General features: G+C 50.7%; 1 protein-coding gene across 5 annotated transcripts in view; it reads right to left on the reverse strand.

Annotated features, from left to right (window-relative positions):
• LOC144178265 (paired box protein Pax-6-like) overlaps positions 1–18,967 on the reverse strand; it is a 174,237-nt gene that overhangs the window by 22,013 nt on the left and 133,257 nt on the right. For all 5 annotated transcript variants that reach the window (XM_077705990.1, XM_077705989.1, XM_077705986.1 and 2 more), the window contains 2 exons: positions 13,033–13,260; positions 8,840–9,019 (listed from right to left, as the gene is read on the reverse strand). In XM_077705990.1, the coding sequence (XP_077562116.1) occupies positions 8,840–9,019; positions 13,033–13,260 (408 nt within the window). The remainder of the gene's footprint in view (positions 1–8,839; positions 9,020–13,032; positions 13,261–18,967) is intronic.

Here is an 18,967-nt window from a genome sequence, read left to right on the forward strand (position 1 = left end):
AGATTGGCCGAAGGCCGCCATCAGGTCGACCAGGCTGGCTGGCCGTAGCATGTTGATGGCGGTCAATGGCGATGCAGCTGTGATCTCCTCAAAGAGATTCCACAACTACCTTACATGCCCAAACAATTCCGTCGACTTCAACGCATGATTCAAAAACCGCATGAAGGAATAGGAAAGGTTGCACATTGTTGTTGTTCTAGCCGGGAAAAGTTTTGGAACACCTCTTGTAATCTTGCGTGCAGTTAAGAGTATGCTGCAGCACGGCTGATTGTCACGGTTACCAGCATTTCTCTTGGCGGACGCGCATTGGTAGATCTGAAAATTGTGATTTTAAAATTTCCAAGGCGCTATCAGTAAAATTTTTTCGGGTTGAGCTGTTTTAAGTGATGCCCTTTCATTTAGAATAAAGAAAATATACTCGACCAAAATCAGTTGTCTGTCCCTTTAGACGTCATTGAGAAAACCAAAAGAGCTGAATAAGCTTGACTAGAATTTATAATCTGTTCGTTTTCTCTCTATCTTTCTCTCTACACCTTCCTCGCATTCTTTTATAGAATGTTTCTCTTTTTCGATTCTGTATTTTAGAGTTCAGTCGTATGTGAGACGGTACGAGTTACTTATCCAGCAAATTGTCACTCTCGTGTATTTTTTCTCTCCCTTTGTGCGGGAAGCGTTGATTCCGCACCCGCCAAGAGCGCCTCTCAACTCCGAGTGTGAGCGAAGCTGCCGGGAGTGCGCAGAAGCAGGGACGTGGTCTGCCGAGCATGCTGCCTTCGCCGGACACTCGAGGGGCGCGCAGGGATGCGGGTCCGCCTACACAGACGGCGTTGCGGACTCGCCCAGAGGAAAACACGGACAATGCTTCCTCTCGGACCCCTGCATGCGACCGGCTCGCATTATATTATGCGCGCGCTATCCACTGTCGTTTTCGCTGGACGTCATGCGTGGCCGCACCTCGCGACAAAGACGCGACTCCCTTGAAAGGTATCTGTCTGCCTTACGGTCTGTCTGAAAGGTGACCGGTCTCGCTTCTTGAGAGCGCCAAAAACAACTAAGAATGCGTCGCGTGTTGTTTTTTTTTTCTTTTTTCACATTAGAAGTCGTCGGTCGCGTTACATTGAGTACCTGACCTTCCTTGAGCTTGTTCTTCAAATGGCTTCAAGAAGGTTCAGCTGTGAGCCGTCAAAGTTTCGTCATGGAACTCCTCATACAAACGAGAAAAAAACCCTGCAAAATAGCAACACAAAATGCCGTCCTCGCTCATGCCCCGTCCGACAGCAGCTGCTGAAGTAATAAAGTTGCGCGGTCGATTTTCTCTTTTTAATGAACGCCCTAAATCTTGTAGTTACGTGGCAGGTGCACGCACAACTATTCCCCTTCGTGCACACGTCTGTTTACGGACGCGGAGACGAACATGCGACATTTTTGGCCGCGCACTTTTTTTCACGCATGACCTCATTTCGTGCTGAACGCATTTCGAGCCACATCCACTGTCAAGTTTGCTGTTTTTCGTGTCGCGAGCAGCGAGTCGTTCAGCTGAGTTGCTCGGGACGTCTTCTGCGTTGGCAGCATCGTGGGCGTACAATTAGACAATAATGAACGCGTTCGCGTGAAGCAAAAAAAATTTCTCTTTCAACGTCACAAGCACGTGGATGGATACACCGAGTGCAAAATGCGTGCACAACCACGCGTGTGCATACAACGATCATACGCGCACACCCATGAATGTGGGTGCGAATGTGATGCGCAGTCCCGGTGGCCGAGGTGGACAAAGCGTGCTTTGTCGTCTTCAGTGCCTCCTCTAAGAGTACGGTCATGCCAAGCCGCACACCTTTCGCATTCAAGGCAAAGGGGGGCATGAAGCGCTCTGAGGGAGACGAAAGAAGCTCGACTTTGCGGATGCCGAACGGGGTTGGGGGGGGGGGACCAGCCAACGATTTTTGCTCTTCTAAAAAGGCGCGAGTAACTGTTGGGCTGAATGGCAAAACAACCTCCGGACTGACCAGATATTCCAGACGCAAAGAATCACGAAGTGCAATAAAGAGTTCCGGATCGCTCTCGATTCCTTCCGCAATCGTTGTGGATCTCTGATTCGCAACATGTGGAAAACCCTGGATTTCCTCGCTAAGCCGAAGCGAGTCAAGTGACAAAGAAGTCACAGTACCCAATTCATTGGCCCCCATCTTGGCTACCTTTGCCTGTAACTTCTGGAACTCCCCACCGTATACAGAAGGCGAACAACTCCGCCTGATAAAGCAACGACTACGAACGCGCTCTCTGTGCGATGCATGAGTTCCTACATCTGGCGCGCATTCATGAACGTCAGCAGTGTGACCGTAAAAGGTTTACGTACGCCACCTTATATTGCACCAGCTAGATCGTAAAATAATGCGACAACGAAGAAAGGCAATATGCTGACTGCAACCCAATATGGCGGACCGTGAGTTCATTACTCCCTCCTCGTCTAAAGACGGCTTTGCAAAGGCGAATGTCGTTCTGCTTTCCGCGATTGGGAGGACACTAAGCGAGCAAATACGTAAGAGCGATCAACATATACAGGCCTATTTTTCAGCCGAACCAAACCCGGTGTCATGTGCAAGGCCCTACTACAATGAGCGATGAGTATGCTATTAGAATTAGGCGAAATCTGATCTTATAACTAAGATGGTCCAAAGTTCCGAGCCCGCATATCGCGAGAATTTCAAAGTCTCTGTTGCTCATGGTAGGGGAGCGAAAGCGCTGGAACAGCCCAAGGATTGCCACCTTGCACTTGCTTACTCCGCTTAAGAATAGCAGGTTTGCGCGGCAAGTTTTAACCGCTGATAAGACATTCAGCCATTGAGAGAAACGAGACGCGTGGCAGAGAGGAAAGGAGTGAAGTGGAGGGGAAAAGTGTGTTTGGCACTGCGGTCATGAGCCGGGGCATCGGAAGAGTAAAGCGTCTGGCGGCGCTTTTCGGTGCACGGGGACACCGTACTCGGGCGGCGACCACCTTTGGCAAACATCCTGCCACCGGAAGCCACGGGCGCACGCCCACCCCCCGGCGATGGAGCCGTCGTGTACCCCCACCACCACTTCCCCGCCGCCGGTTGTCTTAAGTGTTATCTGCAGGGCTACTGGCATAGGTCCTTACATGATGCACCCGTTACAACAGGTATGCTTTGCTGCCAGTATACACGTGAGGCACTGCTTTCGGGCCACTTTCGTGAAGCGCGTGTTTTCAGAAATTTCCGAACACTAGAAAAATTGGTTGGATCTATAGTATTTAAGAACATGCACATTTTGTTTGGGAATTCGAGCTCTCGCTAATTTTATCTTATTCGTCCCCATTTGAAGGCCGTGTAGGAAGGCGACCTTGAATGTTACGGTAGGACCCGCCACGATGACTTAGTCGTTAAAGCGTCGTGCTGCTGAGTCCCGGTCTCTGGTTCGGTCCTGGCCATAGTGGATGCTTTTCTGATGGAGGCGGAAAGCGAAAACGCCCATGTATCGAAATTTAGGTGCACGTTAAAGATACCCATGTGGTTAAAATTAATCCTGAGCTCCCCAATACAACGCGCCTCATAGCCGAGAAGTAGCTTCGGTGCGTTAAACCCCGTAATTAAGCAATCAATCATTCATTCTTACGGTAAAGCATACCCTTTTTTTCTGTTTGCTTTATATCTTGTTGGCCCAGATTTCATTCAAACCCAACATCAACAGAGCTGTGCACTTCGCCCGCTTTGAGGCCAAAGTAATATGGTCACGCTTATGACATGCATTGAATCACCAATGGCTCGCCATGCCCACAAAAAGAGGCTGTTTGCTTTTAATTGCGGAGACATTTGTTTTTTCGGTTCCGCAAATTTTTATGTCGGTTAGTTTTTCTGAAGTTCAACGTATCCCAAGCTGCGACCTGTGCGGTCAACCATAATTTCTCTTGGCCCGTGCACTTTTTTTTTATTTGGAACCCCAAATTTGCGCGTCTAGATTTAAGGAAACATTGAAGTAAGTCGTACGCTATTTCACCAACATATAGTTTGTAGAATGCACTTTTGAGGAGCTGATACAGATACCTGTTCTACTGTTTCTTTTTTGGGACGAAATGTGGCTAATGACTAGCTATAAACGGCTCATTGTTCGTTACGAAACGAAGTACGCTGGTTCGCAGTGACCCATTAATGTCCCTCGCGACTTCCTTGGTTCCAGCATTTTCTTTCAGAGGGCCGAGAAAGGTCTCGGCTTCGTTCCAGCGGCCAAGCTTCGAGCGCCACGTGACTTGGATACCGATTATATTTGTCGGCTGCGCGCAGCCGCGCGTGCATATTAAAGAGCCCCGCGGTGGCAGTGGCAGCAGCTTCCCGGCTATACGTGGCGGCGATAAAGGCGCTGTTGGCGAGAAAAGGGCAAGGCGGAGGCACCCTTCGACGCGGCGGCGGCACAGGTGCGGACAGGCGCATTTCCATTCGATGTGCGCGTCCTTCGAGAGCGCCTTATCGAGAAAGATCCCTCCGGTCCGCGGAAATCGGATGGCGACGGCGACGCATGCAGCGCCTCCGCGGACGCCCAAAGCCTCGAAGGACGCAGCCGTCGTAACAATCGCTGAGGCCATCGAACCAAATCGTAGTGCCGTTTTTTTGGGGGAAGCCGGCCGTTAGCGAGAATTGCCTCGCTGCGGGAAATAACGGGTGGGCCACCAGGTTGGCGACCGCGTACGATATGAGTCCGTCTAAGGCCGGCACGTTGGTGCACCCCGCCCGTCCTTACTGGCGAGTGAAATATGAATGGGCCGGAATGATAACGTTGTCGGCTGGGCGCCGAGCTGCGCTCCTGCATACATGCTACGGCATTGCGCAAGACCTGTATACAATGTACGCTACTGCCACATGGGTCCACAGCATAAATGACTTCGTGAATGGATTGTAAATACGTCGACTCTCATTTAGTATCGGCACGGTGCGAGTTCTGAAATTTTATCTTTTAGTTTTATTATTGCTTTGTAACAAAGCGACAAATGAACGTGCGGCCAAAAGAAGGGGCCTTCGTTTGCGAGCCTTACAGCTTTCTGAAATTCGGGGGCAAAAATTGGGTGCTAATCGAGAGAGTCTTAACCTGAGATAAATGAGGCTTTTATTAACGTGTCACAACAATTCAGGTATTACTTTCATGGAGCATAAAATTTTGTTTGGCACCATATTTCATTATATCTCAATTTTTGTTACATCCACCATTTGCTGCATGTCACCCAAAAATAGCACCCAAAAATAAAAGAAAGGCGAAACGTCATTTTTAGCCCAACCTTTAAAAATTTAGAAATCATCTACTTTTACCAAAACCGCTTCTCCCTCGCCCCGTCGACTGGTAGCAATGCCCACCGCAAGTGTTTTAGAAAATCTGCACTGCATATCTTTTTCTGAATGTCGCCGTGACTTGTGAATGCTGTTTTTGAAAAAGAACCGAGCTCTATTAGTAGAGCGATTGTTCAAATCCCAGCTCTCCCTTGCAACCACCCACACTGGGTGGTAAAGACTGCACACAAAAGTGGGTGGTCATGTTTCTTTCGGAAACCACCTATATACTTTCTCGGCGTTGACAAAAAACGTTAAATTGCTAAGCTTTGTTCCAGGTACTCTAAGTAGGTGCCCGTTTGTTTCGCTTTGTTTTCCTTTCCTCCTCTTTGCGCGAGCGGTTTGCATTGTTTCAAGAGCGGTACACGATCGCTCTCGGGCGTTTCGGAGCGAAGCAGGCCGCGTTGGGTGTTGAGGCGGCGAGCGGCCGGTGAGCGGGCACGTGGGCATGCCTCCCCGGACGCGGTGGACCGGTCGGGGCCGACGGCAGCCACAATGACGTCGTCGTCGCTGCCACCGGCTCGGTCAGGCGTGTCATGCGTGTATGTGTATACCTCGCAGGAATTCAATGACACGGCCCGTCGGCTAATACCACGCTTTCAACCCGTGTTTCGGTCGTCGGTGTCTTCTCCGCCGCCCCGCCCGTGTCGCACGCCATCGGGCACCTGCGGCGGCCTGCGCAGTGGTCGCCTTTGGTCGTCCGTGCGCGAGCCGCTTCCCGTCTCGCCGACGCACGAGCGGCGGGTTGTTACCGCAGCGGCCAGGACCGCCAAATGAAGGGTTCCGGCACCGCGGACACGCCCACCTCGTTGCTGGACGCTCGTCAATGGAAGCGGCCCCGCGAACGACTCCATTCTGAACTCTTCGAGGCCCCCCTTCTTCCACACTGGAGAGAACGCGTGTCGTAGTGGTAGTACTGCGCAGCAGAGAGAGCGTGCGGTTCGAGATGCTCACGAGTGCGCAGTCGACAGAGCCACTGCCCCCAAGAAAAGTATGCATTTGAGCGACGACTTGGGGACTCCCGTGCTGGAGGTTGTTGGCTCCTGAGGGTCCTCCTCTATCCGTGCTTTTACTTTCCCCAGTGCTTTTTTTCTTTCTTTTTTGTAGTGACGACATTGCCTTGAAAGCAGTTGACTTGATCGCGTGCTGTTATGAAATGTCCTGCGTTTATTTACGGTAAAACGTACGAATGCGCCGGGGGAGATGGAAAGAGGGACAGATACGTTTTTTTGAATGGATAATCAGGTGGTCGAGGGGACCAAAGTCTGGCAGGCGTGGATGTATGAAGGGTATGTCTGCCTCATCCGCGCGGATATTTTAGTCGGAGAAACTATCGCTCCCTTTTGAGCTCAGTGGTGCTTATGAAACAGAGCTACACGCCCCGTATCGTGCTTTTTGTGTCTGTGGCAGCACATATGCGCGGGCGACGTGCAAATGAATTGTGAAGCCGCGTCGTCTTGGAACCCGAGTCGGAGCTAAGCTCGCGTTTGTTTGAACAAAGGGCGGCTCGTGAAGCTGCTGCTGCAGCCCTTTTCGCACGTCCACCGCCGCAGAGTGGCGCGGCGCCACAAAGGCCGGCGAGCGCGCCAGCGCGGGAGCAAACAGAGCACGGCGCGCTCCAATTAGCGTGTCTCGTTAGGCGGAGCGGCGCGCACCCATGCCGCGCGCAGCGCTCTGTATGCGCGCGCCGTGTGCGCGCACCTCGTGTGCCGCGCACAAAGGGCGACCCGCGATAGCGATCTTTCATTAACGCCCGGGAGGGGATGACCCGCGTGGCCGAGTACTGCAGCCGAGGACTCTCTTCTCATCGGGCGCGCACACCTCCGCCTGATTGCTCGCCCCGACGACGTCTCACTTATGGGAGACCGGCGCGGCGTTACGTTTTAATAGACTTGGGGCATTACTGGCCCTCGTTTATAGACCCCGGATCAAAGACGAAGGGTGTGCGTCCCGAGATTGCCCGGCCGCACCCGGGCGGAATGAGTCCGCGCCGGTTAGCGGCCCAAGGTTGGTCCCGACTGCATGCAGTGGCCGGGGAAATGCAAAGCACCGAGGGCGGCGGCGCCCCAATAAACGAAGACATTGCGTTTCCCGTGCGCCTCGGGTGCCGAGCCCGTATTGATCACGAACACAACACTCTCGCTCTTCCTCTGTACGCCCGCGTGCATATACACCCTCTATAAATCGCTCTACAGAGCCCCGAACGCACTGCGCTTAATGCGTGGGTGCATACCTCGGGTTAATTCGAAATTGTGATCGGAGAACAAGCTTCACCGAAACAATTTAGGACTAGCTCAGCTTAAGGAGAATGATTCCACGGACTTAGTTTTGGATGTGCTTTTGTAAAGCGCATGCCGCTTGCGACTTTGTATGGCAGCGATGCCCAACAGGGCGCTTCGTCGGGTGCCTTGCACTGTCCTCGGTGCCTTGTCAGCTCCTTCTAAGTAAAATGTCGCTAAAAAGGTAACACACAAAAAAGAAAGTTGCACGAAAAAACAAAAGCGTTCTCACATCTCGGGGCTCACGCACTTAGGACAGGTGGATTAGTTGTTAAACCTGCAACAATTGAATTCCTTGCACTACCGTCCCAGTCTAGACCCCATGGCTCGGAATTTACCGCAATCAGAAGAAGAGTACACACTATCTTCAATTGCGTTGTAGCAGGGGTTAAAAAAACTGCCCCCAATAACCGGTCTGAACATAGTTTGAAAACGCAGCCGAACGTGCGCCAAACATGCACAAAAACGGTTAATTCTAATTTGACATTTAGCATTCTTTTGAGGTAATTCGCTTATTTATAAATCGAGTTTTATCCTAGCAGACAAACATCAGGTTGTGCATTTCACGGTGGCTTCGTGACGCTGCTGGAATGTCATGAGAGAGGCGGCTTCATGTTATTCGTATTAGTATTGTGTTGTGTTGTGTTGACTGATAGTTTAACATGGTACCCGCGGTTACATCGTCGTTTAAGGAGTCCAAAGTCGTACAATACGTTTAGGGGTACATTAGATGAAGCTAAAGCTACAGCCTTTTTCTCTAACTTCACTGCTGCCGTATAGAGATGCCGATGTACCGACAGCAGACGGGGATTCTGATTAGTTTACAACTACGAGGTGAACTGATTATGACAAGTAAATGTAACTCCGCGTAATGATATACTCACATTAGCGGCCAAGTTCGGGATGACTTTTTCCAAGATATCTTCATTATTACAACGGTCGGCGCAGACGAAAACACGGAACAAGAGGAGTGGGAACGACAGAAGCAGTAGCCGTGTTCTTGTCCCGTGTTTTCCTTTGCGCTGACCATCCCGAGCCTTTTATAACCCACCAAATTCGCTATCTTACACCTTTTATTAGATTTAAAGCTTTTGATTTAGACTCCTCGCGTCCCACTGGCAGTCGTCTGCGGCAGTTGTTTCAGACGGCTGTATATATAAACCAGCGGAAGAGTTCCGCGCATGCGGCTTCGGCCGGTGCGGAGTCGTCGGTGCGTATGAGGGTACCACGCACCTTCCGAGATGAGCCTCTCGCGGATCTCCCAGGCGAAGATGGTGGGGTTCTCCCGCTTGTACTGCTCGATCTTGGCCACCACCACGGGCGTGGCCACCTTGGGCTTGCTGCCGCCGATCACCCCGGGACGCAGAGAGCCGCCCTCGTAGTACCGACCCGCGTTCACGCCGGCCGTGCACGCTGCGAGGAAACGACACCGCTCTCACGCACCACGCTGCAGGAATACAGGCATGGGAGACACCCGCCTCAATTGGCTAATCATTACAAGTAAATGAAACTCGCACTAAAGCTTGACTTGGGGCTAGTTAGGTACACATGACACCTTAGGAAACAGCGCGAACAACTCGGACAGAGAGGGAAAATTGGCACGAGCGCTCGTGTCTCTTTGCCCCCTCTCTGTCCGAGTTTTTCGTGCTGTTTCGTAAGGTGTAAAATGAAACTCGGCATATGATAAGGTCATCTTGGCGACCAAACGCAGTATCATTTTTCGTATAATAAATATGCATTATATTAATTAAGAGCTAAAGGGCATTAGAGAGAAGGTAGGGTTTACTGCAAAGCGTCCTGGCGTGGGGATTCCCGACGCGATTGAGCCTTCAGGAGTAGCGGGTGTACAGTTTCGCTGTGAAAGCTTCCTTCGTAAGTAAACCGTGAGCACAACCGCTCGCGGTTTCTGGGAGCAAAAACTATTAAAAGGATGGCTTCTTAAAAGGACCCAGCAACCCTTCTTTCAACTTTTTTTTGAAAAAATGCTTGGAGAACGTAGTGAACCAACACATTCAGTACTTAGATTAGGAGGACGCAAAGTACTTCAGCCAAAAATTGCTGAAAAGATTTTTCTCTCTTTCCTGGTCTTGGCGTTTCTCGACCGCTCGAATTACGTCATGACGGGGGTGTAGCGGCTGTTGGACGGCTTTCCTTTAGTTGCAGCAATGAACGCATTCGATGGCTACTTTAAAAATAAAGTTACAAAAACAAAGCACAAACAGAAAGCGTATCTGCTGCGACGAGCAGATCACGCAGTAACGCTCCGTGCTCGCGATAACTATAGCTTTCGCAGTTGTTCCAGACGCGAAGGAAAGAGTGAAAGCGTTTATCTGAAGTATTGCAGAGTCCCTTTAAAAGAGGCCAGAAGGCATACAAAGACAGCCACTCGCTTCTGTTTACCGGCACAAATTTCCTTCTGCGCGCATGTGGGTTGCTCGGCAGCGAGGTGCTCGCTCTTCCGCAGCTTAGCGGCGTCAGCTAATGCGCGCCACGGGCGGAGAGAGGTACGCGATGCCTGTGCGACAGCGCGCATGACCGGTTTGTCATGCAGATGAGGCCCGAACCGCACGCGCGCGCGCGCAACGCTGCCGTGAGCCCGGTTGCGCGCGCGAAAGCGCGCTAACGACCTTTGGGGGCCTTCCACCTAATTGTGGCCGCGCGGCTGTCTCCTGAGCGCGCCATTGTCTCGGCCAAGAGAGCCGTCATCTCTCGATCGACGCTTTCGATGGCTCTATCATGGCAGCGCGAGCTTCCGCAACTGCGGCCGCCATTGATGCGCTGTCGCGACGTGGTTGCATACCGAATGACTTGCCAGACGGGGTCCGTGTGTGATACACTTGCTACGGGAGCCTCTCTGTCGAGGCGCACGAGCTCATTCGGGACTGCAGTGCTTTGAGCCCGCCGACCACGCGACCGACCGTCTTCGGCGGATCACGAACGGGCAACGAACGTGACTACGACGAGTTACAGTGTGCGATTCAATAGAGTATGCATGTCTGCCATGCCAGCAGAAATGTTTTTCCCTTGTTTCACTGGTCGCCTTTTTGGGGACTCCGGGCTCTTGGTCGAAAAATTTATCTGGTCTCAACGAAAGACCTACCCTGGTATTCTGAATTATTCCTCCACTCGGGCCTCCAGTTGACCAGGACACCCTTGAAAGCGATTTTTGCATGTAAAAGCATTGCGGTATCCTCAGCCTATAGTCAAGCAAACACATGGCGTGGAGGACTGACGCAGAATACTGCCGCTAATTCCAGCGATAATTGAATAGATACGGGATTAAAACAGCCCGTAGGAGAAACCTGCTCCTCAACCATGCGCGTTTTAGTTAAATCTACAGCATTATTGTGCGTGTTTCCTTGCGTGAGTCTAAAATAAACCTGTTCGGTTCGGAACAGCTTGTTTTTGTGGGCGTTTTATTGCTGAGACCAAGGTCTCGGGTTCGATTCCCGGCCGCGGCGGCCGCTTTTCCGATGGAGGCGAAAAGCTAAAACGCTCGTGTGTTGGAGGTTTCGGCGCACGTTACAGATCCCAAGAGGGTCAAAATTATTCCGGAGCCCTCCCATACGGCGCGCCTGATCGCCTGTGTATCGTCGGCGCGTTAAAAATATTCAATCACTTGTTTTTGTGGGCATTCAATACACGTGCTATGTCTTCAAAATTCAGGTGCGACTGCATAGACAATTTCGCGTAACTATTGGCAGATTTTACTGCTCGCATACCGTGCTAATAAAGTTATTATTTCGTCAATCCTGGGATAATTTGTTGTTCTTACAGCGCGAGTTCATCGGGCAGTTCGGTTTCAAATACGCTGCTGTTTAAACAATTCACATGCTTCAAACCAACGCTTCACTTCGTCATTATCATAGCTATCATCGCTACTCAGTCGTTTAATTGCATAATTACTTTATGATTTGTCTGTATTACAACTTACTGCCAAAATATAAATATATAAAGATTTCAATTCGTACATATATTCACTAACGGTGACGTATCTCTTGGAAGACACGTTCTTAGTTCGCTTATTTTAATTTTTATCTACGATGTATTTGGAGGGCTACCATACGACATACGATTATTTATCACTGTGGCCGTCCAATCACAGTGCTATTGATACCGAAGTTAGAGCTCGGAATCGGAGTGTGTCCGTGTTCAGTTTTGTTCGCCTTTGAAGAGGCACGTCTTCTGAGGCGAAGGAAAGACTGCCAGGTGGTTCGGCAGAGTTACGATGATCGTTCGCTGTCGAGCGGACTACGATGGGTCCGGACGCGCACTCGGCCCGCGAGTCTGCTTGAGCGGGAGAAGTCGCCGAAAGATGTGACTGATGCGACAAGTTCCGGCTTCACCATCGGGAGTTCCGAGACTCCGGTGGCATCGAGCACTGCGTGTCCCGTCTATCCCACACTTCCGTGCAGCACTACCGAGGCTATGCCAGTGGAACGGCCCCCCGGACTCGCTGTGGCTCCCACAGGCTGGCGATTCAGTGGCACTCAAACCCACTTTTCTCGGTGCACGCTACTTTACAGGCGTTATTCTACGCCTGGAATCTAGAGATGCCAATAGTTCTTCTGATGAACAGCGCCGGCAGCCAATAGACGAAGTGGTTCAGATGCCTATAGCTTTCTTCGTTAATAACGACTTGTCCCTATAGAAGTCAATAGTCGGAAAAAGTGGCTGTATGGGACAGGCCATCGCCCGCTTGGACTCCTGTGCCAGCTTTCGGCGTTGAGAAACGTGGACGGGCCACTTCTGCTGGCGGCCACGCTTACGGAGCGCCCTGCGCTCAACTAGAGGGAGAGGACGCGTCGAGCACGGCAGATCCTCGGTCGTCGGGAACCGAATGCGCCATGATTTATGGCCCTGCGTGGCGGCGCTGCGGTGGCAGCCGTCTCGCATCGGGCACCGCAAATGCGCCGAGAAATGCGCCCATCCGCACCTCTATCTCGCTCTTTCTATTTTTCTACTCGGCGTTTTCTTTTTTCTTTTTTGCTGGACAAGTATCCGTGCTTGTGTGAACGTGCTTGTGTGCACCGAGCTAACACGTAAGATGGAATTGCGATTTTCCTCGCGGTCCCATATGCGTTTGAACCGAGATTCACTAGGGATTGGCATGGAGGTCTAGCGAACGCTGTCATCGCCCCATTGAGCAGACACGGGCTCGGTAGCGCCCTTTCTTCTATTGCGTTCTAGATTTTATTACAAAACTGACCTAACAACTAAAAGTTACGCAGGTTGGTCTTGCCTGCGCTTGGGCGCTAGACAGGGAGCAGCTCTGCGAGTGTGGCACCTACCTCTGCAAAGCCTTCTATCGATGATATTAGCCGAGTGAGCATTGGTGGAACGAGAACCCGAACCAATAGCGTGCCTGCTGCGGTGTAAGGGCTCGTGTTTGCGCCTGTTAAGAGCTCTTGCCGGCGGACACTCACCGAGCAGCTTGGAGACGGCGCTCTGCGAGGATAGCAGGTGCCTGGCGAAGTCGTACGGTCGCAGCGAGTAGGGCGTCAGGTCAGGCAGCACGCCGCGGCCGGCCATGGAGTCTCCTCCGGCGGCGGCCAGCCGAGAAGAGGCCTGCAGGTACACGGGGCCCAGGGCGGCCGCGACGGCTGCTGCGGCCGCCGCACTACCACCCCCGCCGCCGCCGCCGGCTGCCGACGCTGCGAGGCAGGAGAAGACGACACTCGTCAAGGCTCCCCCAGAAGAGCGCACTACGCTGCGACAAGAACGGCAAAAGAGAGGCCATCCCCGGCTTTTTCGCTCAAAGTTCCGAATTCTCACGACCCCAGTGGAACCATTGCCAGGAAGGGATATTTCGCATGAAAGAGTGAGTTGACTTGGGCATGAACTCTGTTAAGATAGTTTCCATAACGCTTAATAGTTTTTGCTTAACTCGCTGTCAGATGTTACCGCCCATAAATTTCAAGCGAATAGTTTCCTTGGCTCTGGAAGGTAGTAGACTTAGGCGCAAAACTTGAAACTCCGTACAATTCAAGCTTTCATCCTGAGTATTAGCAGTGCAAAAATTCCCTAGGAAACACTAAGTAACTCCGGAGTAATTTAGTCTGAAAGAATTACGATGAGCCAGAAAGCTGCGCCTGAATACTTTCGGGAAATAATGGAGCTTCCCAATAATGTGCCCACCAACAAGCAAGAGCGTACAGTAAACCCTTATTATTATAACAAATCACTTCATTCAAAGTCTCGTCCTATCAGATATGTTTTGTGGTCAAAGCTGCAGTGCATATAAATCAAGTTATGCACACTTTTATCAGAGTACCACTTATAGCAAAGCCAGTTTTCTCAGCCGATGATTTTTTTATGAAGAGGGTTCACTTGCTGTGCCTTGACTAGCGCGCAAGATATTTACTATGAGGGGTTTCTGTAAAAAAAAAAAAAAAGAATTCATTACTGCATAGGAAAACACTTTTTTTTTTTTTCACACGGTAGTTGTACCTAATTGTCATTGTACACAGGGCGAAGCACAGCCACACAACGGTGACAATGAAATCAAACAAACAGTAACAACAGCAAAACGTGTTGTGCAACAATAAAGTAACTTTTTTTTTCAATACTGTGCATATTGATCTCTCACCAAACCATTTCGGTCGAAGGAACATTTTTCAACGAAAAAATGCTAAAAGGCAGCGACCGTGATCCCAGTTCTCCTCACGAGAGATCCCCAGCACTTTCTTTAGACGTTTACAGTGTCCCTCGTCCTCCTTTTGATGAAGTGCAGACCGGGGAGGGGGGAAGGGTGTATCTGATTTTTTTCTCCTGCCTACGTCGACAACGACAATGACGATGAAATAAAAAATCCCGACGAACGTATCACTAACAGCTCTACCGTAAAACACGATGCCATATAATTAACCCTTTCCCGCAAATTATGCAAACCTTATAATGGCTCAGTTGCATAACGCGGGCGTACCAGTGGTCGTTTGTTTTTTTCAAGACAGCGAGTTTGTGCTGTGTGACTGCAGTGTAATCTATAGAAAGCGTTTCGTGCTCCACTGCTCAAGATGGGTCTATACGAGATGAAAACATTTTGCATTTACAACCATGACAGTACCACAAAGCCTTACATGCTCAGCATTGTACGACAGTACAAATACTTTAGAATCCTCGGAGGCCTTGCCACGCAACTCGAACCACAAGAGCCAGAGAGACATCATCGGTCAAGACTTGGCTGATGCCGAGTCCCAAGGGATTCTGGAAAATGGCTAGGGGCAACGAGAAACAAGGACTTTTCGTGTCGTAAATTGACTGGTGGATGAATAAAGGTACTCCTCCCACTCCTTTTCCTCCTCTTTTAAAGTGGCGAATCTTCACGAAACTTTGCGGAAGTTGAGGTCATTGGCAGCAGCCAGCTGTGAAATAATATATTTTAGGTTGTGGTGCTAATACGGATTTTTATTCGGAGGGTACAAAGAGGCCATACTGCGCTTTGGAAAATTTTGGTGTCTAGGGGAAAGGGGGTGGTAGGTCGTGAGAATTGGGGAAGAATAAAATAATGGTTCCAACAGGGTAGGAAGTTGAAGAAGTGGTGGAGGCCAGATGTCTCAAGGAAGTTCCGTAGAGCGGAGAGCAGGCGCCGTTCTTCGCTTGTATGAGAAAGACTTAGGGTAAGCGAGTTATAACGAGACTTACGACTATTTTTTACGACAATGCGCGTCGCTACGGTTCATTTCCGTGGCGACAGGAGGAGGATGATGATGATTGCAGGCCTCCCCTCTAAAATATGGTGATGGCTAGAAAACAGCCTTGTGTGTTCTTGTTACAGGGTAAATAACAGAGCATTGGTAGGTACTCATGCCTAAAAAGAGCTTACAGCCCAAGAAGAAGGGACCGGACGGAGTCGTAGTGATTGCAATGCATCCAGTAACACCTTTCCTTTTAAGGGGGTGTATGTCGTGCTTCCATAGCAGCCCACGCATCGCCGAGTGGCTTTAAAACACACCCCGCACGATTACTTGGACCCGTCAGCAACAGCTTTCGTCGTACAATAGAAAAACCTCGGTGCCTTCCGAGCCGTCACTCCTTTTCGAAAAGTCTGCCCTCCAGGAATGAAACTGTGGCGTTGCGCAACTTTCCTAACCAAATGTGGGCCTGCGAATGGCGGCAACAGCATGACAGCGCGGTAATGGAAGGCTTGCAGAAGTCGCTCCCGGCCGCGCGCAACAAAACAAGGCGACCCGATGCAGACCACAACGCGACTCGGAAAGACAGGTCTAAGCCCCTTGAACGCACCGGAAGCCGGGCGATGATGATCAGCGGTCATCTCCAGGTGTGTCGGCGATTTTCACGGCGCTCTACCGACTGGCTCTATGCGCAACCGAAGGTGCCCTCACTCGGTCGGAGACGCCTCCGGAAATGGGTCCACAGAAGCCGTTTCGCAGAGTCTTTTCAATTTGCGCGCGAGGCCTCGCAGATCCCGGCCGCACACTGCGTCATACGGGGGAGTATCCCGAGCGACCGAGCCTGTGTTTAGTTCCGCTTCGGTCTTCACGTCGTCGCCGCATATCACCGCTTGAGCGCGCATGCCTACGGGTGCGTAGGTTGTGCATGTGCGTCGTGGTACGTGTTGCATGATACTCATGCTCTCTGTACACCGAGCGTTGTTTGCCCCTCGCGTCCCAGATGCCATTTGCTGCGCACCTCGCGTACAAGATAGCCACAGGTTGTCTGTTCGCTGCGGTGACGAAAGAAACTAGCGGAGCACCTGGACGCCTTTTACAACGTTGTGTCGGAGTTTACGACTCTTAACACTGGACAACACTGGTTATAGGTAGACCTGCGGCATAATTGTGCGGGAGTTTTGGAGCTCATTAACCTGCAGCCACCAGTTAAAGTTTGAAAGAATTATATCGAATCCGGAAAAAAATGCGCGCCAATTCACCCCGTGAAGGTGGTTGGAAAGCGAAGCTGTAAAAGACACCCACAACGAGTACCCATGCGACGTCACTTCAATTCACACACGTGGCTCTACAAAGAGTGAAACCAAGTCAAGTAAAATGCGCTTAACCCCACCCTTTATTACTTCGCAGAGATATATCTTTGCTAAGGTTAAATCAATGCATTATTTATGAAGGGTGGTTAGTTGAGTTGTTTTGGGGAATCATATAAGTGGGAACTTTTTTTTTAGAAAATTAAGGGATGCTCAAACCCGGTGTTAGACGATCTCACTTCTCCGTCTCTGCTGCCGCCGACGGAGGCGGCGAAATCGGCGGCAGAGACGGAAGAAAAGTGCAATGCCATGCGTTGGTGTGAGCTTCCTTTATTCTTTATAACTCCTAGCTCATGCGTAAAGAGCGCACACCACCGATGCACGTGCCATGGGCGGAGCGCACAGAGGCGAGAGAGGTCGCGTGACTCTATCCCGTGGCATTCATGCGAGAAGGCATGGGGTAAACCCGCAGATGTGTTTGTTGAGTGCACCGTCTGTCTACCCCGGCTCCGTGCGGGCTCGTAGCTCAATCAGTAAGACAACGGGCTCTCGCTTCGTTTCTTTATTCGTTTCAGGTTCTATTCTTGGCCGTGCCAGTAACTTTTATTTGTTCGCGGAAGTTTTCTGTTGACACCAACGGTCGCGACAGAACTCTTGGGTGGGGAGGTTAAAAGCTTCGCTTTAAAACATTAGCTTTAGCCGGGCATGTAACCCAATGCCGGAATCTTTCAGGATAGAACGAATCTGAACTAGGCTGATCACATCAGACGAAGGGTTCGTCTGATCGAAGATAATGGTTTTCCAATAATGAGTGCTAATTCGTGGGAAACGTTCGGCCAGGTATTTAACACTTCACGAACGAGAGCCGACCGCACATGCTAAGAGAGTGGCCAAGTAAATTTTGACGTTTTGCTCAAACCATTTCACGGCCCTTCCGTGAGCCCTTGGGCTTGGCCAAGCGACCAAGTATTTGTCGTTACTTCCCACGAGCACGCAACGGGAAATTTCGATCGACTTCTTGACCTCTGGTAAGACCCCTCCGACGACCTCGACCCTTGATCGGCGCCTAATCTCAGGAGCAGGCTTTCGGTCCAGAGCTGCTGCTTCTTTGCAACTGCGGGCGATCTTTAGCGGCATTACTAACTAAAGTCATATCAGTGTTATCAGACCAACAGTCATGAGTACCGTCTTTGTCAGTGAATAACGAGCAAATGATCACTCACCAGAAAATGTGAGACGCTACACAAACAATTTAATTTGCAACACTGGTGGAATCCGCAGAGTTTCGATGCGGGAAGTATAGATAAAACAGCGTCACAGCGTTATGCAGCTTGATGTAAGACAGCGCTTTTAGTTTTGCGTTGAACGAAGGCTCTGCAACACGAATTACTATATGAACGTGCTTTCAGCCTTGTCTGACAACTGCATGCAGGTTTGCATGTTGGGACTTAATTGCTCTGAGTAAACATTTTGAATCCAGTGACAAGAACGGTGCAGCCGCCTCAATGACCTATCGAAGCATAAAACTGCTGGAGATGTTACATATTTAACGCGTTTGGCTCAAGTCACATGAACGCACTGCATGCGCATAGGCATTTAAAGTGAATGCATTAATGGTTAATAGAGTCTAACTACAATGAAACGTTGGTTATACCGTTTCTGCTGGGCTGTTGCGAGAGGCGTATATGTATGCGGGAAAAGGCTCCAATTTGATTTTTGGTAGATATATACGCGTTTTGTCTCAGTAAAACATCATTGTGCCAGGTGTACCATAGAAAGGGAAAGTTTATGACAAATTTCCGCTCGTATGATCGCTTCAGTAGGTGGCGGCTTACGGCGGCAAGCTCAGCCAAATGTGGCGACGCTGGACATTTTTTGGACATTCCTGGACACTCTTTGGACGTTCTCTGGGCAATATTTGAACCAGAATGTCTACAAATGTGGAGATTGTTTAAAGCGAAGGGGCCCTTGACTGCGTTTAATGCCACAGCGTAAAACGACTGTCCTCAGCCGTTCTGTGAGTGCGCCGTCACATCCTGCCCCTGTCTTGCCAGTTACCAAGGCGCCTCCTTCAGAGGAATAAATTGAATTCGAGGCTTCGCGACGGAGGCAGGAATAGCAAGCGAGGCAAACTCAATCAACGGACGGCACAGACGCAGGGCCGGATCGACCTGGCTCGTGGCGACGCGTCTAGCAACGCCACCGCCGTCCCCCTCGACGCCCGCCGTCGACATACGTGCCACGTTTCGGGCCCCCATTCCTCCTCTCGATGAACCGGGTCGCTTCGCGGTAGTCGCCCTTGGCCATCGTCGCGGCAGCGCAGCCTGGGAGCCACACGACAAACTGCGGTCGCCCTTTGCCGCAGGTGTATAACGCCGCTCGTATAAATAGAGCTGCTGCAAACGGAAAGGCAGCGGTCC

This window comes from Haemaphysalis longicornis, unplaced genomic scaffold, assembly GCF_048455015.1.
Source record: "Haemaphysalis longicornis isolate Haplotype H1 unplaced genomic scaffold, Haemaphysalis longicornis Haplotype H1 scaffold_4, whole genome shotgun sequence".
Taxonomy (NCBI): Eukaryota; Metazoa; Arthropoda; class Arachnida; order Ixodida; family Ixodidae; genus Haemaphysalis; species Haemaphysalis longicornis.